This window comes from Buteo buteo, chromosome 12 (genome assembly GCF_964188355.1).
Source record: "Buteo buteo chromosome 12, bButBut1.hap1.1, whole genome shotgun sequence".
NCBI classification, from domain to species: Eukaryota; Metazoa; Chordata; class Aves; order Accipitriformes; family Accipitridae; genus Buteo; species Buteo buteo.
In genome coordinates this window covers 34,542,852-34,570,653 of record NC_134182.1, presented here as the reverse complement: position 1 = coordinate 34,570,653, position 27,802 = coordinate 34,542,852, and the positions used below count along the sequence as shown (strand labels likewise).

General features: G+C 37.2%; 1 protein-coding gene across 4 annotated transcripts in view; it reads left to right on the top strand.

Moving 5' to 3' along the window:
- The window catches only part of NUP133 (nucleoporin 133), a 42,690-nt gene that overhangs the window by 3,655 nt on the left and 11,233 nt on the right, over positions 1-27,802 (top strand). For 3 of the 4 annotated variants that reach the window (XM_075043299.1, XM_075043298.1, XM_075043297.1), the window contains 21 exons: positions 301-345; positions 698-1,211; positions 4,421-4,539; positions 5,352-5,455; positions 6,489-6,596; positions 8,339-8,470; positions 11,681-11,851; positions 12,486-12,641; positions 12,732-12,802; positions 13,394-13,541; positions 14,420-14,567; positions 15,391-15,548; positions 16,670-16,761; positions 18,926-19,089; positions 20,318-20,412; positions 20,533-20,757; positions 22,411-22,533; positions 22,990-23,089; positions 24,079-24,321; positions 25,576-25,709; positions 27,345-27,503. In XM_075043299.1, the coding sequence (XP_074899400.1) occupies positions 4,515-4,539; positions 5,352-5,455; positions 6,489-6,596; positions 8,339-8,470; positions 11,681-11,851; positions 12,486-12,641; positions 12,732-12,802; positions 13,394-13,541; positions 14,420-14,567; positions 15,391-15,548; positions 16,670-16,761; positions 18,926-19,089; positions 20,318-20,412; positions 20,533-20,757; positions 22,411-22,533; positions 22,990-23,089; positions 24,079-24,321; positions 25,576-25,709; positions 27,345-27,503 (2,556 nt within the window). In that variant the 5' untranslated portion in view covers positions 301-345; positions 698-1,211; positions 4,421-4,514. Of the gene's footprint in view, positions 1-300; positions 346-697; positions 1,212-1,335; positions 1,584-4,420; positions 4,540-5,351; positions 5,456-6,488; positions 6,597-8,338; positions 8,471-11,680; positions 11,852-12,485; positions 12,642-12,731; positions 12,803-13,393; positions 13,542-14,419; positions 14,568-15,390; positions 15,549-16,669; positions 16,762-18,925; positions 19,090-20,317; positions 20,413-20,532; positions 20,758-22,410; positions 22,534-22,989; positions 23,090-24,078; positions 24,322-25,575; positions 25,710-27,344; positions 27,504-27,802 lie in introns of those variants that run through there. The other variant, XM_075043300.1, reaches the window with a different exon arrangement.

The window sequence follows — 27,802 nt, the reverse complement described above, 5'->3', positions numbered from 1 at the left end:
TTTGTGCATGCTTTTTCTGGTTTGGATGGTTTGTTTTTTCTTGATGAAACAACAGTAACATGATGATTTAGCATCACTGCATGGAGTAAAATAGAGAAGGTTGTATAGAAGGATACTACATTAATGTAATAGTATAGTGATGTTCCACTAAACGTTCGTATCTGGCCTTTCCCATAAAAATCAAAGTAAAAGGGAGATGAAGTGAAGTTAAAAGTCAAAGCCTTGAAACATTCAGACAGTTGCCTCATACTTCAGTACTGCCAGATGAAGTATCTCAAGTTTCTCTCCTCTGCATTTCAGGTTCAGTCCTGTGGGACCACAATCCGCATAGAAAGCATAACTGTCGTAAGTCTTTTAATGAAAGAATGTGGTTTTAGCAAATGATGGGCAGTTTTTGAATATTCTATTTTTAGTTAATTTTATCTTAACTAATTAGCTCCGCTGATAATGTACATATAACTCAACTTCTTCCCAGAGAGATGGTACATATGTACCTTCTGGAAACTCTTTTTTTCATACAAACCAATGCAGTTGAGTATTTTCTTTCAATGGGAACATTTAGCTCCCCTTTAAGACTAAAATCTAATTCTATACCATCAGATAGTTGTAGCGCATGATTGTCATTTACCATAGATGTGAAACATACCCAGATTTGCATGGAACGTGTTTTCTTTTTTTGTTTTGTTTTGTTTTTTAGTAGGAATTTGGGGACAAGCACAGGTTACAGCACAGGCTATTTTAAAGATTAGGCAACTCCATTACTGGAATACGTGTCCTTCCTAAAGTCCCAAACAGCGGTTCGCAACGGTCTTTTGATGGCAGTTTTTTGAGTGTGTGCTGTCGCCTTTCTCCGCCCAAGTCGGTTAGCGCCAGAACTACACGAAGCCAGCGAAAAACGGTTCCCAAATCCAGCCTCGCGAATCCCACCGGCACCGTCCTGAAGGACCGAGCGCACCCACCCTTCCTCAGAAAGATCCCAGCGAGGGGACCCCTGTTTTTGCCAGACCACCCGCCACAGCTGGCAGCCCAAGCCTCAGAGTGAGGAAAGCGGCCGCTCAGGCTCCTGGGCCGGGCGGGAGGGCACGGTAAAGCAGCCATCCTCCGCAGGTCACGACGTGCCAGCGGGCCCGGAGCAGTCTCCTTCGGCTCCCCCCGCTCCGGAGAGGAAAAATCCTCTTTTGCGGCGCGGCGGGAGCGCTGCTGCACCTGAGGTAAAAACTGGACGCTTCCCGCTGCTGGGTTGAATGAAGGAAAGGCGGGAAAGCGGCCGGGCGGCTGCGGGGTCTCCGCCGCTCCCCAGCAGGGGCTGCTCCCCGCCCCGGAGTGACGCAGTCAGCCGGCGCCCGGCGGGAGCCCAGGGCCGGTATCGCTCCTCTCCTCTCTCCCCCAGCCATGTTCCCTTCGGCTCCCGCCTCCCCGCGGACCCCCGGCGGGTCGGCCCGCAGGAACCTCGGCAGCGCCGCCGCCGCCCCCAGCCCTCTCTCCCGCCCGGGCGGCAGGAAGAACCTGGCCGTCGTGGCGGCAGCCGGCTCCCCGGTGCTGTTCTCCCCGGTGGCGCGGAGGAGCGGCTCCCTCTCCGCCCGGTGAGTCCCGCCCGGGCAGGGGCCCGGGGGCGCCAGCCGCCTTTTCCCGCCCGGCCGCCGCCTGGGCCCGGGCCCGGCCCCCGCCCCTCCCGCCCGCCTGCCTCAGGCCGCGCCGCTCGGACCCCGAGGGGTTTTCCCTTCTCCTTTTCCTTTCCCGCTTCTGGAATGAACCCCGAGCCCTCCGTTGCCGGGGTTCGGTGGCAGGCACCGCAGCCGGGGCCTGGCGGGGACCGCTGCCCGTAGGGTCAGCCCCCTCCCGGCCCGCTGAGGGGAGGGCGAGGGAGTGTCCCCCGGGCCCCCTCAGCTCCCCCGCTGGGCTCTCTCCGGCCGCCCCTTCCCCAGCGGCCAGCAGCGAGCGGCGTTACCTCTTGCTGCAGGAGATTCGACTGCAATTCCCGTCGTCTGCCTCGTTGTTGAGGGGAGTGTTGCTCGTTTGTTGCTTGGGGAAAGGGTCTGTCACACACGGAATCGCTGATGCTGAGGATCTGAAGAGACTCGCTCTTTCTTTGCTGAAGTAGCAGTAATTGTTGAGAGAGCTAATGGGAAGTTAGGCTAGTGATTTAAAAAAGTAGCAAAAAAAAGTATCATAATTAAAAAAAAAAAAAAAAGACAAGTGTTCCAAGTGCTTGCCCGTCTGAATCTCTTCGTTGAGTCTTAGGAACACAACCAAAATCCAGATGCAGACATGGAGGCTTTTGGTTAGATAAAATCATTTGACCTTACTGAGTAAAAGGAGGGGAAAAAAGTGTCGTTTGGTCATGTGTAATAGTCAGCAGTTAGATCATATTGGTCCTGTGCCTCAGTAGATGTATTAAGGCATACTTCTAAATGAGCCTAATGAGAGGGCTCTGCCTGAAAGCTCTTGCTTTCCACTATCTATACAAGAAGGTTTAAAAAAATATTTTGCCTCTGTCTTTGCAAACCCTGCCTCATTTTTACATGCTGAAGCCATTGTAGGTTACAACATTGCTGTTTCACAAATGCAGTGTTACCATTTGTTTTTCTGTTGGGATGTATTGTAAGATATTCTTTATCTCTGGTCATCCTTAAATCTCTTTTCAGTAGCTTTTCTACAATATCCCTTTGAGATGTGTGCATGCTAGGTCATCCTAGTACGCAAGAAGCTGTATGTGGAGTTGTCATGTTTTCTGTTTTGCTTTTTATTCTGTATTTAGTAACTCAGATATTCTGTTTGCTGTTTGACTGTCCTAAATAATATTGTACTGTCAGGACACTGTCACTCTGGTAGTTGGTTTCTTTTATGACTGTGCTGAAGATTTGAGACACCAGTACAGATTTATAGCATGGAAACTTTCCTGCAGTGTATGAATTAGCCTTTCATTCCTCTGTATTATTTTTGCTTATTGCTTTCTTTTATACAGGGTTAGGTCTACAGTAAGACTTTTCCTCATATCTCCCAGCTTGATTTCTTTAGGAAACTTTGATAAGAGATCTTCTTGAAAGATTTTTTGAAATTTAAGTACTTAATATTGTCTGGATTATATTCGCTGACTTTTTTCAGAAAATTCTGATTCAACTGTTAGGTATGACTTTTCTGTATGAAAAAGAAAAAAATATGAGAGTTGGTAATCTACGTTTATTCATTTTGCTCATTTACTTTCCTACACTAGTTAAGACACTATAAGTCTGTGGTTTCTCAGGTGCTCTCAGATTCTTTGTAGGATATTTGATACACTCTGTTCTCATGGTAACAAATTCTGACTGAAACATTTTATAGTTGAACAGTTTTAAAGTTCTTTAAAAGTGGTATTGTACATTATAAATATACAATACCAGTGTTGTAATCTCTTACTAGCATTTGAATTCCAGGGTTCCTCAGATGTATCCCTGGTAAAGGAAAAATATGAAAATAGTAAGAACCTCTGTATTTAAAAAGAAGATAAAATAGTAAAAGTTTAGGCATTCCCGCCTCACCCCAGCTTCCCCCCTTCTCCTTTCCATATGAATCAAAAAATGAGATTTAACATGAGCCTCAGATCAATTTCAAGGGTTCAGAATCTCTTTTCTCAGGAGCAGCTTTTTCTTGTTGAGATAAACATTTCCATGTCCATTTCCAGTTTCAGGGAACTTTTACTTCAGGTCTGTTTAATACGGTATTTTCCCAAACCAGGTGTCAGGCTTGTGTTCTAGCTATGTGTCATCATCTTTTGGCATTTCACATTGGGGAGGTCTGTGACATCATTTTCCTTGCGAGGAGAAATAAAAAGAGGGCAGTATTTTCTAAAAGGAGAGAAATTTACCCACTTAATCACATTCAAAAGACAAGACAGACCTATGCTGTTCCAGAGAGAGAAGGTAGGGGAAGGTGCAAAGCAGCTTTTATAAATTATATTGTGAAACAAATAATGATTGAAACAGATAAGAACTGCAGTCTCCACAGTAAAACAAGGTCAGTAGAAGTGCTAGCTGATCTGAGCTGCCACAGGTGTTCAAAGTGTTGCACAGTACATACTGCCCAGCAGTGTCAGAACTGGCCCTGCAGTTGGGGAAGAACTTCTGTTGAGCTTCTCCTGGCATTGTGGATAGCTTTATTCTACAGATAACCAGAATGTAGAGAAGTTGAACAGTGATTTTGTTGCGGGCAGAGGAATGCATGTTTGAAACCAGTCCTTTAAAAAATAAAGGAATTTGCTGACAGCTGACAACTTGTAAGGAAGACACCAAATTACTGCTTTAGATGGTGCTCCCAGAGGGAGCATGTTTATTTTACAGAAACCCATTTCATCACATTATTTCTAAACAGATACTAATGAAGTAAATGTCTGTTGAAACTGATGAAGAAACAACAAAAAACTAACTATAACTTTTTGTTTAAGGGCAACTCCTACTAGGGTTATCCAGCATCCCTCAGCAAGTGAGACTATTAATTATGATGTTAAGGCTTTTGGATCCTCTCTGCCTGTTAAGGTTATGGAAGCCCTGAAGAAGGCTGATGGTAAGAACTGATTTTATCCGTTATTTTTCTCATGAAAATTGACAGGCAAGAAAAGTGTTACCATGTTGTTGATGCCATTTAAATGCTGACTTTAGAGTGGAAATGGAAATGTTTGTGCATTGGTTTGAATCCAACTTGGTTAACTATGTAACTGTAATTGTAATAACACCCATGTGGGTATAGATGCATGTAAATATCCTTCAGGTGCTGTCTTAACCAGTAGATCGTAAAATCCAAGGTTATCAAGAAAGCCAGTAGTAGTTTTGTAGTAACTTTTGCTTATTGCTTCTTTCTCACCGTTTTCACTTGTTTTGATTCTGTTGTGTCCTAGAGTGGATGCTCTAAATTTTTTTTAATATATTTTTAATCCACATTTGTTATCACTTCTAAAAGCCCCAGTGATACAAACCTTTCCCTGAGTTCAATAAATTGGTCTCCTAAGAGTTTTTCCCTGTGCATGTTTTCTTTTTATAGTAGATATAAGAGGAAACAAAAATGCATACTTAAAAATAATCCTAAAAATTGTTGAGCAATTTACAAAGCTATTGTAATCTGCTGTAAGTTGATGGAAATAGCTCCTGGGATTGTCTTGCTTTTCATTCATAAAAGTTGAGTGTTTGTCAAATGGATTTTTAAACAATATGTAGTAGCTTGATATCTTAATTAAATACATGGAAATTGTAACATGGAAATTAATTTAATAGAAAATATATTTCTTATTTTCATATGAGAATGAAAGTTTATTGTTTTTAAGGTTACTCTGCAGTGTTTTAAAAATCTGAATGCTTTAAAAAAAATTACTTGTTATGTAGCCGATGACCAGCTGAGCGTTCAAGTGGATGAAAGTGGATGGGCCTGGCTAGTCCATAAAGAAAGGTTGATTATTTGGAAGATTGGTCAGTCTCCAGTAGCTAAGGTAACTGAAAGATCAAGATGGAAAAACTGTATTTTATGCTAGTTGAACAAGTTATTCAGTTGTGTTTTTTTTAAAGCAAGAGTTTCTTTATAAACTGGAGTTTGTCTTGTTTCCCCCAAAAGCAGCAGGGTTGGTATGAAGTCATACTAACAACAGTAACTGAAACTCAAGGTTTTGAGAGAGCTTAACATTTTTATATTCCTCTCTTCATTTTTAATTGTCACCTTAACACTAAGGTTAATTCTTTACATTTTAATAGGTATGTCTCTTGTGTTAGATAATCTTGGTAAAGCTTATTTTGATAGTTAAAAACTAGTTGATATGCTACTGATTGGTTTAGATTATTCTGGCACTGATTTTCAAGGTCTCAAAAAAAAAAAGTTAGTTTCAGCTGTGCTGAACATATGTTTCATCTAGGTTTATGTCAAGGATTTTTTTTTCCCTTTGGGCAGTGTTTCTTTCAGCATCATTTCAGTGAATAGCAAGTATGGTCAGAGGAAACCTGTAGTTACAAAATCAGTATCTTTCAATTAGTGTGATGTATGTTCATTGTACAGATTCTGCACTTACAGCGGAGAGTCAGGTATATGCATTCTGGTACTTGTAGAGATTTCTCAAGTGATTAAAATTTTCCTGATTGTTTAACTTGGGGGAGGGGAGTCCACTCTGTTAGTGAGCTTTCTCAAGCACTTCTAGTTTAATTTTGTTTTGCTGCCTTGTTAGCATGTTGTATTAAGGAATGGTCAAATAATTGCACCTCTGAAAGAAATAATTCATATTGTAGTGTTGTGAGAAACACTCAGAAATAACTAAAGAAAAACAGTAACGTTTGAAAATGTACAAGTAGGTGGTTTTTTAGCTGTTTGGAACCTTGCTGAAAATGTCTAATAACATTCTTTTGGTTCCCATACACAGTGTCTGGGACTAGTTGAAAATTAATTTTTAGCAGGGTCAAAAAGTCTAAAGACTTTGTGGCAGAGGAATAAGTTCTTCCAGTCTCATATTTATTATGGCATCTCTTTCTTTCTTACAGTTATCTCTGTGCAAAGAACTGCAGCTGCCACCCAGTGACTTCCAGTGGAGTTCTAGTTTAGCAGCTATATCTTGTCTCAGTTCCTCAGGTGAAGCATCTTCTCTGCAGGTGATCAACTTTTAAGTTTTAGTGTTTAAAAAATACTTTCAGAGTAACTTTGAATATATCCTATTTTATCAAGTACTTATTTGAAAACTGCATTTGGTGGTGTACTATCTATTCAAAAGGTCAGGGTTGATAGTTTGCAATAAATATGTTTGAAATAAACTCGTCTTTTCAAATTACACCATTTACATGTTATAGGATCAGATTAAATAATAGTTTTGCTAAGGATTAATTGGTATGCTTTCATAACAAAAATACAGTAAGCTAAGTAGTATTGCATTAACAAACACCAGGGCAATCAAATACTCAGTCTAAGCAAGTGCAGTTTAAATGCATGCTGGCAGAAAAAGTTGTTCAGCAGTGGTTTAATTCTGAGTATAGATGGATGAGAAGCAAACAACAGCACCCTCCCTTGGCTGGTCTTTACGAGGAAGCTGGCACTGGGAGGACAGATGATTCAATCTGTCTTGACTGATTACTTTCCTAAGTGCCTTTTCGTAACATACTGTGCTAGAGGGTGAGGTCTGAAGATCAGTTAAGTTTTCTGAAAGTATGTTAATATGTGTGTTACTATCATTCATGAAGAAAAGAAGCTCTCATTTTCAGCTTGGGTGTAGTTTTCAATTAATATATGTGGTGCTCTAATAAAACTGGATAAGCAGTTGTCTTTGGAAGGAAGAAGCAGCACAGAATATGTAATAGGATCTTTTCTTTTGACTTGTTATTTTGTTACGCTTCCAGATGATGAAAAGCAATCTTAGTATCTCGTGATTAGCTCATAAAACTCTAAATACTCTATGACTTAGTCATATCCAAAGAAGTTTAAGAGGAAGTAATACACCTAAACCAAGTTTTTATTTTTTTTTTTAATTTCATCTTTCTTCAGCTTGTGAGCTATACATGGATACTATGATTGTATAGAGCGAAGTAGAAATATTAGTGGTAGAAAATATTTCACTACAATGAAAATTATTAAATAATGGGCAGGAATCACAAAGGACTGCATTCTGTGGTGTTTTTTTAATAGTTATGATGTTCATTAGCCAACTGCTTTCCTTTGTGAAGATCTGTGTCTAGTCAAAAATCGGTTAGAAAACTCCAGGATCAATAAGAGCTCTCAGCTACAGTTCTTCCATTGTTCTGTGATTTTTTTTCAATAACCAGTACATTAGGTATGATGCTTTCTGTCTAAATCTCTACTTGACCACAGTCTCTTGCTTCATGCTTTGAATTTGGTCTCTCAGTGATTTCCTGAGTCAGAAACCCTAATGTAGGCACACTGTGGGCTTGTGTCTTTATGAAGAGAAGAGCCACCATGCGATTTGATATTTCTCTTAATGACACTAGAGCAGTTTCTTTGTTAAATTGCAGCCTGCATTTTAGGTCTTCCATAGTAGCTTATAACTCTCAGCATCTGGAATTCTCCACAGCCTCTCTTCTGTCTTGCAACTGTAAGTTTTGTTTGCATTTCAGTAGCAGACACTGAACTATCAGGAACAAGAACCCGTAGAAAATATTATGGTTAGCAAAATAAGTGAGTGTAACATTCCATGCATGTACTAAGTTATGCTACAGAATCATTTTGCAATTCGGTTCTAGGTTTGTCAGTGTGCATCCATATGTATTTACTAATTTTGTGTGTTTGTCACCCACAACCTTGATATGTAAAATAACATGTTTTAGTTAAAGCTGCGGTCTGATTATTATTGTTTTGCATGTTCTATTAATTATTTTCTCACTTCAAGTCTCTGGCAATAATGGTTGCTACCAGCGAAGGTTCTGTGCGCTACTGGCCCAATCTTGCACATGAAGGTTCCTATATTGAGACTTTTACAGACTTTGGAGGCTCTCTGTGCAGTTTCCTAACAGCAGTAAAGGTACAGTACAGTATGATTTATATTAAAATACTGCACTAATTCCTGTTTTAAGAATTAAAAAACATGTTCCACATTATCAGTCCTAAATCTCCAATAAATGTTGCACAGCGAACTATCAAATATTCTGAGGAGTAATTTCAGAGATTGTTGATGAGTGTGATGATCTTAAGTAGCAGAGATGACTGGTAGTCATAAATAATAAAGTTAAAGTTGGGGAAGCATGCAGGATTCAACCGTAAAGTTAACAGGACTGGTTTGGTACCTCAGCTTATAAGGAGTGTCAGTATTAACTACTGTGATTACGTAAAAACCCTGCTATCACAAAAACAGAGAACTATTTCATCTGAATCTGCAGACCACACACTTGGCATCTTGTGGTGTAGCTTACCAGTGACTGAATTTGAGAGATTTCTGTATGAAAGTAATGAACAAGTATATTATGAATTATTCTTAAAAATTCTGTTTTCTGCTGTTGGTGTGCCTAAATGGGGAGAACTCTCAAAATGGAATACATAAAAAAATTCAGTGTGTTACAATTTTTTTTATCTTCAAAACTAGGTATTATCAATTAAATTACATTTTATCTCATGGCCTTTTCAACATTTACTGTTCATATCCTGTATTATAAATATTATTTTAGGACATCAGTGTGTCATAAACATTTGTAAACCTAATCAGAAGACAGTGATCTTAATGACAAATTTCTTAAGAGTTGCAAGATGGTAAGAAACACTAACTTGTATCTACCCTATTAGAGTTGAATTGTGCCCAAGTTTCAGGTTCAAGATGAGGAAAGCAAGGTCTTATCACACCTGTAGTTGCAACATTGACATCAATGTGAATTCAGAGCTAGAGGAACTTTTTTTTTTTTTTTTCAGAGCAGAACCCTTTTATTAATCAGTGTTCTTAAAGCTGCACTATTATGTATATGACTACTATACTTCATTAGTCATCCTGTCACTGGGCAGTTTTAACCTTTAGCAAAATTTTTGTATAGTATAATGATGATGAAAATGGCGCTGGTTTTTTTGATTGGTTTGGGTTTTTTTTTGTTGTGTTTTGGTTGGTTGTTTGGTTTGTTTTTTAATTTTTTTAAAAATTTTGTTCTGTGAATGTTCCCTGTACAGGTAAACAGTTCATCCTTTCAGCAACCTCCAGGCCCTTAGCATTCATTTTTTTGAAAAGTTGCTGTACACCTAACAGGCCTTGTTTGTTCCCTGTAACGTACAAACTTTGATCAGTTTTGAATTGAAGGCACCCTTTTGTTAATGCCTTGGTGGTGGGGGACATGAAGGCTATGTCTGTTAGCAAGTAGCGAAAGGCAATAGTTTACAATCTATAAAGTAAAAAGGTTAGTGCTGAGGCAGTGCCACTATCTACACTGGTCATCTGGGGGAGGAGGTTGTTATTTTAAACTAGTTCCAGCCTAGCTGCATGAAATTAATGTCTGTTAGTGGTCAGAGCCCATCTTTCAGTTCAGTTTCATTCAAAGGGTATACAGCTGGTACACTCAGACTGCTATGTGATGTGATCCAGCAGGTAGTATGTGGGGACTCAGAGAAGGTCACTTCAGAAGCAGGCTTTTGATACTAATTAAAGTGCTAATGTAAGTGCACCCATTAGGACAGGCAAGAGATGCACTAACAGAAGTCTCTGTCTCCTAAATGAGCTATATAAGCACCTACAATAGAGTGCATATTTTGCATAATGCACAAGACTTTTCACATTTTCTTAGTGCAAAGGTAACACTATTTTTCATCATTAGGATTACATGAGATTTTAGTTCTGTTGTGTTGTAGTTTAACCCCACCGAGCGACTAAGCACCATGCAGCCAGCCACTCACTTTGCCTCCCACCCAGTGGGATGGGGGAGAGAATCGAGGGGAAAAAAAAAAGTAAAACTTGTGGGTTGAGATAAGAACAGTTTAATAGAACAGAGAAGAAGAAACTAATAATGATAATAATAACAATAATAAAATGACAATAATAATAATAAAAGGATTGGAATATACAAAGCAAGTGATGCACAATGCAATTGCTCATCACTCGCCAACCTATGCCCAGTTAGTTCCTGAGCAGCAATCTGCACCGCCCCCCCCCCCCCCCCCCCCCCCCAGGCCAACTCTCCCCCAGTTTATATACTGGGCATGACATCCCGTGATATGGAATACCCCTTTGGCCAGTTTGGGTCAGCTGTCCTGGCTGTGTGCCCTCCCAACTCTTTGTGCCCCTCCAGCGTTCTTGCTGGCTGGGCATGAGAAGCTGAAAAATCCTTGACTTGGTCTAAATGCTACTTAGCAACAACTGAAAACATCAGTGTGTTATCAACCTTCTTCTGGTAGCTACTAGGAAGAAAATTAACTCCATCCCAGCCAAAACCAGGACACATTGTTAAACTGAAATGGAGTTTCATGGATAAAAATGTCATGCAATGGTAAGAAAATGAGTCTCTGACAGCGCTAAGTACCAGTCAGATGTCTGACTTAGCACTAGTGTTTATTATTTCTTAAAAAAAAACAAAACAAAAATCAAAACCACCACCAAAAAACCCCAACAATAAAACCCCAACAGAAAACAACTTATTTCTTTGTATCCGTGTATTGTTTTCTTTCCTGGTCTGACACTAGCATTGTGATATCTTTTCTCAGTTACACATTGACTAATGCACTATTCATTTTTTCATTGCCTATCCCAGACTTTTTTGACATAACAAGATGGAAGACTGGTTATGCAGTTCATTTTGATTAGTGGCCTGTAGGATAGGATGCCACTAAAAAAAAAAAAGTTATGGTGTGCCTAATAACACTTCAAATTTTAACATTCAACTTCCATGTGTGCATTTATTTAATTGATAATTCAACATATGAATGTTACATGTAATAGTGCCTGTAGAGATTGATTAAATATATTTTCTTTTCATATTTTTTAAAAACGTGGTTTAAAATAAAAAAAAAGTTTACTGTGAGCTGTACCTTGCACTGATTCAAGCATAGACAACAATGTGGAAAATTTGTTTAAACAGTCTTTTTATCTGATAAATGCTTTTTTTTTTTTTCCTTTGTTAGCTCTCAAGTACTGTGGATGCCTTATGTCTTGTTCTTGTTTAGTGTTTACCCTTATGAGTGGACATAAAGAATTTTATTTGACAATAGAATTGTTTAAGCAGTGTGATTTTTATTTTTTTAACATAGTTGCTTTTCTTTTTGTTAGGGAGGAAGCTTTATTTTATCATCTTCCAGAGGCCAGCTAGTTCGATTGATACCAGATAGTTCTGGCAAGATTCATCAGCATGCCCTGCCACAGGGTCAGGGCATGTTTTCTGGAATTGGTAGAAAGGTTTCTTCTCTTCTGGGTATATTGTCTCCTGGACATGATGCTGTGGTAAGCATGAAAAACATTCATATAGTAATCTGCTTTAGTTTCTTTCTGTAATTTCAAGCCTCAATGTTTAAGAAAGAAAAAATAAAAGGACTGTGTAAAGATGTATGATGACCAAAAAAAAGAGGCAAGACTCAACTCATTTATGTTACTTATATGTCTTTGAAATTTGAAAGAAAGACAGAAACCAAATAAATCTGTATGCTTTGTGAAGAAGAATGCTCTTTAGATCTGAATGAAAGGAGACTTTAAAGTAGTAATGCTTCCTGGGGAATATGCAATGATTCAAAGTCTTGCCTCTTTCTAGTAATAGCCTCATTACTACTTGGAGAAACTAACAGTAACCTGTAATTTTACTTTTCTGATTTAGGGTTGCCAGGGGTTGGTGATTGGGTTGAGCTTTGTCAACGAACTCCACAGAAACTGGAAGAGAAACATACTTAGTACAGATGTTCTTACATCTATAAAATAAGACTTCTCTTGGAAATTATTGTAATACTCTCATCTTGTAATATAACTTGTGTAGGTTGCCCAAGGAAGTGATTTTTTTTTTGTGGACTGAGAGTGGTGTAGATTGTTGTATCCAAATATTAAGGCTGTGCTTTAACCTTTTTAGCTTTTTCTTTTTTAAATGCAGATTTCTAGCGTTCTTTGGGATAAAGAGAGGTCAAGCTTTTATATGCTGACAAGTTCAAATCTAAACAAATGGGACATCGATGATTCATCAGAACGTTATATTCTCAGCTGGGATGTCAACAGGATCCTGAAAGAACATATTACAGATGCAATTTGGGTAAGAGCCAGCTCACCTGGAAAGTGTTTGTGTGTTTGTTTAATTAAGGGCCTATTTATATATAGTTATGTCAGCTGTATTGTTTTTTAGGGTTCTGAAAGTAACTATGAAGATATTAAAGGAGGAGTAAATATACAATACATGGATTTGCAACAGAATCGGTAAGGAAGTACAGTTGCATCTGGTAAGACTTAACATTAATGAGATAAATGCATTCTGTTTTCTTGCAAAAACTTTATATGAGTAATTGCAATTTAATTTTACTTGAGTGACGTGCCACTGTTGATAAAATAAGCATGTCATAGTAGATAACTTTAAGTTATCCTATACTTCATGTTATCATTATCTCTGTAGCATTACAAATTACCTAAGAATAATTCCTTTCACTTTTTTTAGTGTCATTTTATCAGGTTTGGGTGTTTGTTTTGCCTTGATATTACAAAGACAGCAAGTAAGCAATTGTAACATGTTCCAGAAAATGCAGAGAATTCAGTATCTCTTGTATTTAATTTAATTACATAAATCACAACTGCCTTGGTTCAGTTTTGTACTGAAATATGAATACTTCTAATAAAACAGCTTGAAAGAACAAATAGTATGTCTTTCTTTATAAAAAAAAAAGGAGTACTATACAGTACTAGAAAATATTTATTTGTGATTGTACTTAAATACCTGTCTTTGAGTGGTACAGTTTGAGCAAGTGACATATGTAATAATCATCTCTCAATGGTGTGATATCTGTTGTTGAATAGTGATGGACTGGTGATACTTGCTGCAGCATGGCATCCCAGAGATCGTCCATGTCTTGTCTACTACACTCTGATAACAGTAGAAGATAAAGGCTACCAGATGTCTGATGACGTTGTTGTGGAGGTCACACAGTATAATCCATCTTTTCAGGTACATAAATGAAGGTTCTGAAACTGAGTTAAAAAAGCACAATGTTTCAGAATATTCCTGTACATAAATCAGCTATCAGATTTTTGTCTAAAGGAAAATCAAGTTCTCTGTTTTAGGGTTGTTCTTGGAAGTATGTATTTGTAGTATTCTGAGGAAAATGGGTACTAGCATCTTTTAATGTTTAATAGTAACTGTATGTAAAGTTTATGCTTTGCATTTTAAAGTATAACATAAAAAAAGCCTCAAAAATAGAAGTCTAAATTTGATTATTACTGGTTTATTTTAATTTTTGTCCTGTGTGTGAAAGTCTCTGCAGCGTAATTTTATGGTATACTCATGCAATCCATTTAGAACAGATCTCAGACTCTGTTGAGACTCTTGTAGCAGGACAAGGAGTGAAGAGGCTTGTATTTTGGGCCTTGCTAGACAGTTGGCTTGCTGGGAGGGGAGGACACACTGGTTGTCCTTAGTGTTCCTCGTTTGTGCTATCTCTTCTGGAAGCATAAACTTGGGCATTAACTTTCTTTGGTAAACTTCTTCCACTCTTCCCCCTCTCCCCCCTGCCTGTAGTGGCATCTTAAAATTGAATCTTAAGATGGAAGGAGAGTGTGAAAACTGGGGAATAATTATGTTTACTTATCTCTTCATGTGAAATTAGCAAGAATTTAATATATATGGAACAAAAAAACCCCAGGATCTTAAGTTTTAGGGCAAATTAAAAGTGGTTTTGTTTGTTTTTTTAGGTTGTAAGTTATATCCATATCTTCTTGTTAAAGATGAAAACAAATTCAGGCAACTCAGATCAGCCTTTAAAATGTTAGATGTTTGTTTAAGGTTTTGATTATATATGTGATATTGTTCTTATGTAACACTTTCAGTCAGAAGAGGAAGTGTTGTGCTGTCTGGTAGTCCCAGATTACTTTAGCCATGCAGCTTACCTCTATAAGGAAGATGAAGTGTTTGCTTGTTCCACTGGAACTGGAAGAATTTCTTTACCACAGGAGAAAATCGTATTTGGCATACAAGGTAACATGCAGGGGAAAAAAAAATAATCACATTTTGTTGATACTTTCTAATTGAATGTTTTTACAGTATTTAGATTTCTTGGAGAGCAGAATCATATTTACGCTCCTTTTTCTCTTTATTAAATCTTTCAAGTTGGGAGTTTCTCATGAGAGTATGGAGAAAGCACTGACGTGAAATTCAGTATTGTTATTGCTTTCTCTACAGTGTTTTGGACAAAAATGAAGTAGATCCCCACTCGTGGTATATGAAAGGGTGGGAGTTTTGTTTGTGGGATTATTTGCCCTTTTTGGTTTTCTTTTCTTCCAACATTCACTATAGACTTTTTTTTTTTTCTTGAAGTTAACTTTGGGTCAAGGCTCAGTCTAAAATACATACTAGGTGCCTGTGTCAGATGTCTCTAAGTATGTCATCCTTGATTTTCAGAGGTGTTTTCAAGTAGGATGTGCACATCAGTCCTTAGGTAGAACTTGAACCACCTGAATCTTGATTTCTTTCTTTTTTTTCTTTTTTCCCTCCTTTTCTTTTTATTTCTCTTTAGTCCTCTTTTTTTTTTCTCCTCCTTTTTCTCTTCTTTCCCCTCCTTTCTTCTCCTCCCCCCCCCCCCCTAAACTTGCAGTATCTGGAAATCTGCATCTTTAGTAGCAAATAGTATCCACAACTTCTGTAAATCAGGTGCAGTTGTCAACTGCTGTTGGTTGGTTCATGACAAAATTCAATAATTGTCTATGAAACTGTTACATTTTGTTCTTGAATTAAAGTGACATTTATGTGTGTCTTTTTTCTTTTTTCTTCCTCTTTTTTCCCCCCTCTCCCCTTATCTTAGGAGATAGCATTTTGGGAGCAGGTTCCTGTACTAGCTTCCCCATCTTCTTTACCAAAAAAAGTGGACTTATCACCATCTTGTCCCGGGAAAACATTTCTGTGCTTCCTGAAGACCTTGAAGATTCCCTGTCCTCTTCTGTTGCTGGACCAAGAAGTGAGGTAATGGTTGTTTGCTTGGCTGGTTGAAAACTGAGGGTAGAAATAAAATGTTTTTCTGGCAGTTTTGACTTTTCATTGTGGAAATCCTAGCTTGTTTTGAGTTTTAAAGTGGTGGGGTTTTTTTAAATAGAGACTCAAACACTTGTAACAAAGGCAGTTTTCAAAACCCAAGAAACTTTACAACATCTGCCAGTTTGGATAACTTTTTTGTTTTCCTGTTTTTTTGAAGTCAAGTTTTCTATGAATTATTTTTTTTTCCATGTGGATGTATTACTGTATGTCACTAGGCCTGATATAACACTACAGCAGAGACTCAGACTTTGTTCTCACTTTTCGATCAGGATAGTTTCCTCAGTCTTTTGTGTCTGTTCCTTTGTGCATGTAAGAGACAATTTTTTCTTATCATGCCGTGAAAAGCTTAGAGGCTAAGCTGAGAAGGGCTGTATGGTGGCTGAATTTTATTTCTGCCTTGTTTTATATATATTTTTAATATAGTCTTACAAAACTATGTTGAAGTATTTTTATTGATATTTTGGGCAATGTGCATTTATTAAGCTTTTATATCAGACATGTTTTGTTTAAAATGTATGTGCCGTGGAGGTGTCCCTGGGGTGGGAGGGAAGAATACAAAAGCTGTTACAATATAATTAGAGACTATTTCTTTGTGGTAATAGTGAGTTTCAATCCTTATTCCAATTAAATCACTTTTAAAATCAGTTATTATTAACTAGTAATTTAGTGGAAGACCTTTGTGGTGATTGCTCAGATGGAACTGTATTTTTCTTATTGGATTAATCTCTAGTTAGACTTGTCTGCACTTATATTGTTTTTGTGGGTGATAGTACTCATGAATACCTTTTAAATTCTGTCTAAAATGTTGGGTTTGAATGTTAAAATACTTAAAATTACCATTAAAAGTTTGACTGGTGAAATAAATTGGTGTAAGCATGACTTGCATTACAATGAATCTTGCGGGCTTATGTTTGGCTTAATAAACATAACTGCTTCCAGCTGGCATTTCTATTTTAAATCTTTGTTGTTGCTACTTAGAAAAATTGTTTTCATTTCATAATGAGATTGGTATTTGTGTTTCAGCTGAAGTTTTTACTTTGCATTTTCAGAGTCCTGCATTTGATGCAACCAGTAGGCTGGAAATTATAGCTCAAGAAGATAAGACTAAATTACTGAAAACTGCTTTTCTACAGTACTGCAGGTAGAAATTGCACTTAATTTTTGAGGCTTTGTTTGTTTGTTATTCTTGAAGGCACTCTGATATTTGAGTGAGAGATTGTCGTGGTAAAGATACTCTTGTGCTGTGTTAATTAAAGCTTTTTTAATGACACATGCACATCTTTATTAGGAAAGTGTTAGATACGTCTTGAGCTAGTGAAGAAGTAATACATGCTAGAAAGGAGCAGGCTTCTATAATCTCAATGACTTTTTGATTACTTTGCATAAACTCTGTGATGTTACATTACTGCCAGTGAAACAACTTTAAACTTTGTTGGTTTGACTTCTTTATTCTTTTAGTAAATGGTGTTTTGTTGTTAAAAAAACATTCTTTCCTTTTCTTTTTCATTTTTATTTGCATAGCTGTTTTCAGTAGTACTTTTGAATATATTTAATTACTATTTATGTGGCCATGAAGAATAACTAGCATGGCAGATTCTGTGGCAAGATGATACCTTTTTTTAGACTGACTGATGTAGGGGGAGTGGGAATGGAAGGAAATACACTGTTCATCAAACTATCCTGATCAAAAGCAACCTGGCTGTTGGGGGGCATGCAATGCCTCTGAAAGGTTTGATATTGAGCTAAGTTATGTAAACAAAGGAGGAAGAGGAGAGATAAGATAAACAGAGCTGTAGACTTAGATTAATTATATTTAGAGGGGATTGTTTTCAATATATATTTATTTAAAAAACAAAACAAACCAACCCACAAACCTCTTAGGACTAATCTCCTTAAAGAGTCTTAAAACTTGGAAAGCACAGATTTAAGATAACAGGAAGTAGGAGTGCTTTTGACATAGAGCTGCATGTGAGTTAGAAGATTATAAGGGAGGTTAGGCACATATAATAAAGGATACCAAAACAAGATCTGTAAACATGCACAGATTTTAGAAAGAAAATCTGCATGTATTCACAAGTGGACATGTCAGTAAACAGAACTGTTGCTGCAGATGGTCCTGAGGTGACTGAAGTAGCTACGGTCTGAGAGCACAGATAACAAATATGAAAGTTGGTATCACTGAAGATGTGAACAAGGGGGTTAGAAACAGGGTCAGAAGAAAGTAGGAGGTAGTAAGGAAAACGGTGTGGAACAGTATGAAAGTTTAATGTTGTTTTGATGAAAATTTGGGTTGTATTTATGAAATGAGAAGAAATTAATAATACGATGTGTATAGTATTGATTCAGATTTTTTCCAGAAAAATAGTGTGGTAAAATGAATGGAGAAATTGTCCACAGAACAGATGTAGCAATGGCCTGTCTAAATAGCCAAGCAGTTGATGCAGAGCAAATAATGGAAGGTTGTTTAATAGAAGATTCAGTATATTCTAGTTTTTAAAAATATAGTTTGCTTTAGTAAACCTTTGTGCAATTTCTGGATGCACTGATGGTTTTTATTTCAAGATATCTTGGTTACATAAACATTCAGAATGAAAGTCTCATGAAAAATTTTAAGTATTTCCAAAAGCAGATGATATATTGGAATCACAGTATCCCTTCTCAGTCAGAATACTATAATTTTTAGTCACAAAATCAAATCAGTGCTTTTTGTGAATATTGCATACTTCTTACATAGAGTTCTTCAGTACAACTTCATACACTGGAGGTTTAAGCATTTGGATTCTTCTTACTCTTTTACTTATTGACCCGAATAGAAGAGGGTTCTCTGAAATTATAGCAAATAAGAATAATGCATTATATTTGCTGAAGCATTTTCCTGAGAGCTTTTACTCTACCGCCATTTGTGGGAGTGATTACATGTACTCAAGAGAGGATTTTAATGCAAGGAATAGAAATTTGGTGACTTAGCTACCAGAGACATCCAGACTTAGCTCTGTATGATGAATCTTTTCTCTTAAATAACAGTGATAGGGATAATAAAATAAAAAGTGACTTGAATCACTTCCTGGTTTGTACTTTTTTGTTTTATAGATTGTGCAGCCCCCTTGCTTTAAAAGAATCGGAATACCTTTTATCCGTAGAGTCAGAATACCTTTTATCCATAATTAGTTTAAAGATATCCCAAACAGTGCTTGATGCATATAATTTAAAGCACTGTACAAAAAGCATATCAGAAAATCCTACTAAGTTCCTATAATCCTATCTATTGTTTTTATTTCACATACTTTGTATTTCCTTCATTTCAGAAAAGATATAGTCAATGCACAAAGCATGGTAGTGGAGCTCTTTCCAAGTAATGCGGAGCTGGATTCTGATGCTGAATTGGATAGGGCAGTGACTCAGATCAGTGTGGACTTAATGGATGATTATCCTGCCTCCGATCCAAGATGGGCTGAATCTGTACCTGAAGGTAAACATAATGGTGTGGGGATTTTTTCTTGGGGTTTTGTTTTGGGGTTTTGTTGTGAAAAAACTCTCTATAGTACTCTAGATAAAATTATATTTTGAGCTCTGCAAAAAAGGCACAGATGTCCCTTGCCCTCTTCTACCACTAGATGTATTTCCAGAAAGGCTAAAAGATGCATCCTATGAGACCACCAGATAAACTTGCAGTCTACTGTGGTTAGTTCTTGACTTCATATACTAAACACAAACAGCAAAGAAAACATTTCTGAGAAGGGTACTTTATGCAAGGAGCAGGTGATGTCACTTTAGTGTTTCCTTGGATAGATCTAAATTATTTTCCACAAACAGATATGTTGAGAGAAAGAGTCTATTTGCTTATGCTTCGCTCTTTGTCAGTGTGGCTACACAGCTTCTGGGAGGCTTGGGTCCTGGGTAGAGTGAGCTCGTATCTCTCTGGGACATTGGTATTTATGTCTGCCTAAAAGAGGACTAGAGAAATTTATTTTGGAGTATTTGTTGTACATGAAGGATTGAAGCAGACATGTTCTGAGGAAGAAACTTCTTTGTTCACACTTCCCTGTCTCTTATGCACAGTGTTAATTTGAAACTGTCCCCAGGACCTCTAGGCAGCAGTTGCCAGTTACTGAGCAGAGACTTAGTTTGAAAATTCATGTGGTAAATAGTTACATATGGATGATGCTTCCTGCTGTTGTTTCTGCATGGCAGCCAGTTAGAAATTGTCAGACATCAGATCCTTAGTATTTTCTGGATCAATTTTATTTTTAGTTCGGCGGCTTATCTGCATTTAGGCCTGGCTAAAGCAAGAAGTGAAAATTGATAGCTTCTTGGAAACAGTCTTGCTAATTTTGTTTGTAGTGATAGTTCTGAGTTTTTGTATCTTGGTAGTTTGAATCTGAATCTTACTAAAACTTTAACAAGCTGGTGAGCTGCTATTTTAGCAGCATAATGAATTGAGTGCTTCAGAATGGTTGTACTGATCTAAAGATACTTTATTTCTTTCAAAGGCTTTACTTCAGCTATGATAGAGTTCAAAAGCCACATTAAAAATAGCATGGTAAGCAATATATAAATGTGTGTGCACATACTTAAAGTACCAGTGCAGTAACACTATAGAAATTTATAGAAATATGTTTACCTCAGAGGCAAAAAAAAATAGTTATCAAAGAAATGAAGACATCAAGTGCTCTGATCTAAGTTTTTTCTCTTTTCAGAAGCAGCTGGCTTCAGCAACACATCTCTCATTCTTCTTCATCAGCTAGAGGATAAGACAAAAGCACATTCCTTCTTCATTGAGTTTCTTCACCAGGTAAAATTTTCCTGTTCTTTTGGTACTAGCACACACAGTAGAGTATTGTTTTGTCTTAAAGTAATTCTTCTAGAACATTGTTTAAAGTGCATGTGATGTTGTTTTTTTTTCTAATAAAAGGTTGGTGCATTTGAACGTCTGGGCAGTTTTCCAGTACGAGGGATGCCGATGGCAACTCGATTGTTGCTCTGTGAGCATGCAGAGAAACTAGCAGCAACTATTGTTCTCAAGAATCACCACTCCAGGCTGCCTGATCTAGTGAATGCTGCTATACTGATCGCATTAAACAAAAGGGAGTGTGACATTCCACCAAGTCTTACGCCTGCAGATGTGTTCTTTCGAGAGGTAAGAAACCTGTTATTTCTGAATCGTTGTATAGTATCGCATGTAGTAAAAGTTGCAATGTATACTTTGATGATTTGTATTTGATTTGTATACTTTAATGTATACTTTGAAATTTTTCCCTTTAAAAATCAATTAAACTTTATACAATTTCTCTTTGAATAGGGATGGTGTGGTAGTATTTTCCTCACTTTAGTGTACATACTTTTTTATGTCTGCAGCTGAAACATGAATTCTGACAAATTTCATGTAGCAGAAATAAAGTTGTTATGATTTCCAACTAACCAACATGGATGAGTAATGAAAGAGACAAGTGAAATGCTCTGGCACATCAGAAAATGTGTGCTAAATTATCATTGTTAAGGGGTGAATTACAGAATATGAAGCTTTCCAGATAGGAGGGCTGCTTTGATGAGCTGTCCTGGATGGAATTGTATCAATTCAGTCTCTCATAATTTTTTGTCTTCTCTAACTTTAGTGCATCTAAGCTAGTTCTCAGTTTATGCTGCATTCCAGTCAAGCACCCAGTCTTTCTTTCTTTCTTCCTTCTTGAGAAGAACTATGCACAAAACATTTATTCTTAGGAATTTTTTTTCCTGTAGAGGACAGTAGTTGCTAATGGAGAAAAATAAATATAAAAGACAATAGAAATAATTGTCTACTATTTTAAAGCAGGTATGTTATCCAGTATACTTTATCTAACAAAGGTTCTACTGCCAAACGTTTCAGAAGGCAGAGGAATATGCTTAATGAAAGTTTATGGGGTTGCCTTCAAAAGTGAGATTTCCCCCCCTCCAACCCCCCCAAGATTTAAGTCCAGACAGAAGGCCATTCTTGTATTCTAAGAATTGTATGAACCATAAGCTGGTGATATCATTATCCATTTAGGTAGTTGACACCTTTTAATATTTTTGGTTATTGATGTGGTTTCTACTAGCGTTTGTTTATTTTCTGTATAACTCTGTCATAGTTTAACCCCAGCCAGCAACTAAGCACCATGCAGCCACTCACTCACTTTGCCTCCCACCCAGTGGGATGGGGGAGAGAATCGGGGCGGGGGGGGAAGTAAAACTTGTGGGTTGAGATAAGAACAGTTTAATAGAACAGAGAGGAAGAAACTAATAATGATAATAATAACAATAATAAAATGACAATAATAATAAAAGGATTGGAATATACAAAGCAAGTGATGCACAGTGCAATTGCTCACCACTCCCTGACCTATGCCCAGTTAGTTCCTGAGCAGCAATCTGCACTGCCCCCCCCCCCCCCGCCCCAGGCCAACTCTCCCCCAGTTTATATACTGGGCATGACATCCCGTGATATGGAATACCCCTTTGGCCAGTTTGGGTCAGCTGTCCTGGCTGTGTGCCCTCCCAACTCTTTGTGCCCCTCCAGCGTTCTTGCTGGCTGGGCACGAGAAGCTGAAAAATCCTTGACTTGGTCTAAATGCTACTTAGCAACAACTGAAAACATCAGTGTGTTATCAACCTTCTTCTGGTAGTGAATCCAAAACATAACACTCTACCAGCTACTAGAAAGAAAATTAACTCCATCCCAGCCAAAACCGTGACAAACTCTCATAACTTGGCTTTCATGTATCAGCTGGTAATGGATATGTTTGTGTTTAGTGCAGTTTTTCTTTCTATCTTTAAGGTGTCCCAGATAGATTCCATCTTTGAATGCTTACTGGAAGAAGAGGAACAAATCCTGAAAGATATGCCTATTGAATCAATTGAGTGGGCCCAGATAGTTGTCAACGTGAACAACATCATTAAGGTATAGAACTGCATTAACTAAAATATTTGTGGGAGGGGAAGGTAAATCTTGAAGAGCAATCAACAAGTTGAGTGCAGCACATTTGAGTTACTGACACAAGAACAAAAGTGAATGCACTTTTCACATGTCCAGATATATTAGGAAGGAAAAGATGGTCTCACGTGGAATTAGGGACATTCCTTTTCCTCTTGAGCCACTGCTAAAGAGAGTTTGAGAAGTTGCAGCATTGTTAGGAGTTTTGAAAGCATGAGTACGTAACAAAGAGCGAAGAGCTTGTGCTGGAGCACTGAGGTGTCTTGCTCAGTCAGTATGTGCTCTTCGGCACAGCTGAGAAAGTGACGTAGAAAGAAGGCAATATTAAAAGAACATTTTGGAATTGTAAAAGACAATGTCTTTTATGGTCTGTGTATATGCGGGTAGGCTTTAAAAAATACTTACGTACTTGCCTTTAAATAGGACATGCTACAAGCTGCCTGTCAGTACCGTCAATCGAAAGCTTCTTTATATAAAACAGGAGAGCTTCCAGAAAGAGAACCTGAATATATTCCATGGACAGGTGAGAAATTATTATTACTTAGTTTATTAATTATCTATCCTAAACAAAAAGTACTTTTCATGAGTTTCAGAACACATTAATTTCAATCTGAATGTTAAACTTGCTGTTAAATGCTGCTACAAGGCTGTCAGTAAGAATAGGAAAAGCTAAAGGTTTCATTTGGGGAATGAACCAATGAACATTTATTTTGTCCAGTATTGATGATAATTCTTTAAAACTTGCATTGCAGATTTGACTACAAACCCAAAGTTTGGGAAACAACACTAATTTTTTGTTGTTTTGTTTTGTGTGCACTGGTTCTGGTTGGCAGACCTATGGGATATGTAACATTAAAATGAATCATAAAAGGTGATCTATAACTGTTTTGAAAGAACTCATGATTCTCCACTTCCTTAATTGTGTTTTGTTTTGATGGTTTAATAACATGAAAAATTATCAGTACAAGTGTTTGCAGAAGCAAGCACTTTCCAGTTGGTGCTTAAGCTTCCCTGTGGCCTCTACTTATAAAACACACTTGTTTAGTGCTCCCAAGATAAAAATCTTTTGAAAAGCAGGACCCATGCAAGCTATTTTGGTGTGTTATATCTTGATGACTACATTCAAGTATTTAAATCAGGTTAACAGAAGTTGCCTTTTCCTCGTGTATTCTCTACTTTGCTTACAGATCATGCAAGTGATTCTTTTCTTCTGAAACATAGCTGGTACTGATAGTTGACGGTGTAGATCTGTGTTGTGTCAGGGGGTGGTTCTATTTCTGTTCTTTTTTGTTTACTACATTTTGGCCAAATTTAATATGTAAAGGTAGATGGGAGTATGTGTTTGGTTTGTTCGGGGTTTTTTTATAATATTGCTTTGATTTTTAAAATTAAAATGTTTATTAGCTTTTTTCTTTCTATTGTTTTTTCATTATACATAGTAATGTTTTTGTTATACTTCAGCATAGATTCCTGTGGTGACAGGGTTATTGTTTTCTGTGTTGTTTTCTCAAGCATCTAGTGGCCTTCGTACAGCAATAATACGTCAGCATGGAATCATTCTGAAGATGGTGTATCCCCAAGTGGACAGTAACCTCCGTAGCATTGTGGCTGAACAGTTGGTGGCACTACTGGATTGTTTTCTCGATGGCTATGTTTCTCAGCTGAAATCTGTGGACCGCCCTGCTGATCAAGAGCGATACAGCAGTCTGGAAATGGAGTATGTGCAGAAAAGATCAGAACTCTTGTCTCCTCTCCGTAAGTAGTGTCCGTTTTCCTTAATGCAAGGATTAAATGTTCCATTTGATGAGGAAATTATGCAAATCTGATAGAGTAAATGGCATCTGTGTATGATTTCTATTTGTTCTACATGTTTGCCTTCAGAGTATAAACGACTGGTTTTAAGATTTAATGAGATATTTGCAAAATAAAAACAGATTACAGAATTGCATCCAGGACTGCATCCATGCCCATACCTGTAATAAGACACATTGTTGCTTGAAGTTTTTTCTTTTGCTAACTTGTTACATTTTTCTGGCAGTAATTTATCCCATGCCACTTGGCTGAAAATAACTTATACATGGATTTCTAAATGTTTATATTGTTGCAAGTTGACATAAACTTACCTGCCTGAAAGCTTGTTTAGTGTTTATCAGGGAAAAGTTACTTTTTGAATCTTGATTATTTAATAATCAAACCTGTTGTTTAACGTGTCAGATGTGGTCACGTCTTTAATGAGTACTTGACAGCAAAGCCCGCTTTTGAAGTGGAAATAACTTGGAGTAAATACATTTTAGTTACTTAATAAAGTTTAAATTTTTTTAGATGAAAAATTAATTATATAAATAGAACAATCTAATAATCACTGCTTCCTAACATTCTTAAACATTCTTAAGAAGAGTCTCTTAAACTATCATTCTCAGTGTTACTGACATTTCTGGGCTCCGTTTGCTTGTAAATACATTTGATATCATTATGTTCAATCTAAACTTCGTATTTCCTTACAAACAAAATTGAGTAGTCTAACAACTTTTACATATTTAACTGAACCCAAAAGAGTTTAAATAATATATTTTTAACACAAACCCCATTGTCTTTACTTGTTCTATTTTTTTATCAAAAGCCTTTGCCTGCTGCTTTTTTTCACTTTGTGTAATTAAGTGGCTATTATTACAGATAATAAGTCATGGGTTGAATCCTCCCCCCTGTCCCACCCAGCACAAATAGCAGATGATACCAACTTTCAGAGAAAATAGGATGTATACTGGCCTTTTAGTATTCTAAACTTCTCTTCTTCCCTCTTGTGTTGGGGGATACAGGTGGTAGGTATGTGAACTTGCACATGCACAGGATATGTATACAGTAGGTGAATGTTTCTTTGGGAATGTGTAAGTATCTCCTTGATGTGAACACTTGAAAGTTGTTTTCGTTTTTCTGGTCTCTGCCCTCGGTCATCCTCTTACGGTCAAAGACGAGCTTGTTTGATATAATGTCTTTTTCTTGGTTACTTAGTTTCCCTGGGACAGTATCAGATGGCAGCTGCTTTAGCAGAGAAGTACTGTGACTTTGATATCCTGGTGCAAATGTGTGAGCAGACAGACAACCAGGCCAGATTACAGCGTTACATGAGTCAGTTTGCAGATCAGGTAACTCTTTTGTCTATTTCCTTCAGATAGTGTTTTATAATAAGTTTGCACCTGAAATGTTGCAAAAGTTATGATTTCTTTTGGGGCTTTTTTTTTTCTGGGTTTGTTTTTAATGTGCATGTATTTACATATACATACAGGGGTAATGTGGAAAATTGAAGTCAACATTCACTGTGCAGAACTCAATTGAGTATTCTACCCTGACCCTGCAAAGCAAGTCAGCAGAAATACGGGTGCTAGCTGTATGGACAGTGGCTTTTCATGTGTCCTTTTTTGTGCCTCAAACACATTGTCTCACTCTTAACAGCTTTCAGCATTTTGTGACTTGTTCACTGAGGTGCTGTAGTCAGTGTACTGCTGTTTTATTAAACTAATACAATAGAAATTTAAGGATAATTTCCAAAAGAGAAGATGAGATTGTTAAATGTGTAAACAGAAAAGTAGTTAAGAAGAGTAGGAAGGTAGGGGTCTTGCTGTGGTCTTTTTTGTTGTCCTGCTAGGTACTTGGACAGTTTTTCCAGTGTCAATTAAAATCTGGTGTAAAAACTTTGAAGTGTGCTAAAAAATTGCAAAGCTTTAGGAAAAGGCAGTAGACACTACTTGAAGTGAGGGGGACTGGGACAAAAGTTTCCTAATTTGAGAGTTGGTGAGATCAATTTGTTTAGCTTTCCACAACAACTATGGAAAGAGAAATCCTGCAGTCTACAGGTTTCCTAATAAGGAGAGTACAGAAAGGTTGTTTTAATAAGAAAAAACAAAGTATCAGTAACGGACAGAAATTATAGTAAACGTTTTTAATAGTGAGGCTTAAATACTCACTGCCAAAGAAGGGGATAAATTATCTTTTTTTTTTTTTCTTTCCTCTTTACATGCTTTATTTTAAAGGAAAAATGGAACACTTTCTGAAAAGAAGTTACTGTGGCAAATGTAGAGCTGAATAGATCAAGTCTAATGGATAGAATATCAGACCAGTGGCCTCTTTAAACTTTATTTTTTAAATTGTTAATGCAATTAAAATTTAGCATTATTGTAAATTACTCTGAAAAGACTAAATTAAATCTCAAACACAAATCCTGATTAGTTATTTCACATTGAAGTTTTTGAGGATAGTTTTGTTGTTTTGTTTTTTTTAAATACATTGTTTTTTAACAATGACTGAGAGAATTAAGGTTGTACATTCACTTGGAGATAGGAGGGAATGTTTCAAAAACAGTGACAGTAAAAGTAAACATATATGAAAGGAAATAGTAAGCACAGAGTTCCGAGGGGGGGCAAAGGAACAAGTAAGAAAATAAGACTAGAACTGTGACTGATGCAAAATCTGTTTCCATTCTTGTGGGTTAACATGAAGAATTTACATTTGGCACTTCCTTCTCTTCCATTGAAGGATGCTGTGTCTATCAGCATCTGTTGCAGAGTAGCTCATGAATTCTTTAAACACTGTTTCTATCAGGACTCTTAAGTTTTTTCATCAACACTATATTTTTGTGCTTATGTGTGTGTATGTCTTGTTTTGTTAAGCAGGTTCTTACCATGTTCTTCCCAATTGTATTTCATGAAGCATTTTGCCTTAGAAGACAAACAAAATATTTAAATGTAACTTTTAAAACGTATTCATATTCCTGTTATCTTCAGAATTTTTCAGATTTCCTGTTTCGCTGGTATCTAGAAAAAGGAAAGCGAGGGAAGCTGTTGTCTCAGCCTATTGCTCAGCACGGACAGCTGGCCAATTTCTTGCAAGCTCACGAGCATCTGAGCTGGTTACATGAAATCAATAGTCAGGATTTGCAAAAGGTAGAGTTTCTTAAATACAACCAAACTGAAATATCACATGTTAAACAGGTCAAGTACATATTCAAGTAGGCAAATAATCTAGTTATGACTCTTCTTCATCAAAAGACAGCTTATCTAGATGAGTTAGGGGAGAGATGACAGAGATTATTAATGGACTACCAATAACCTCCCTCTGGGCACCATCTGGTATATCATATAAGCCACTGCACCATGTAATGGAAGTTAGGGCTGCTTTTCATCCCTTGTGGTGACTAATATTTTTATCAAGGAAGTTTTGTTTGGCTATGTGATCACTACTT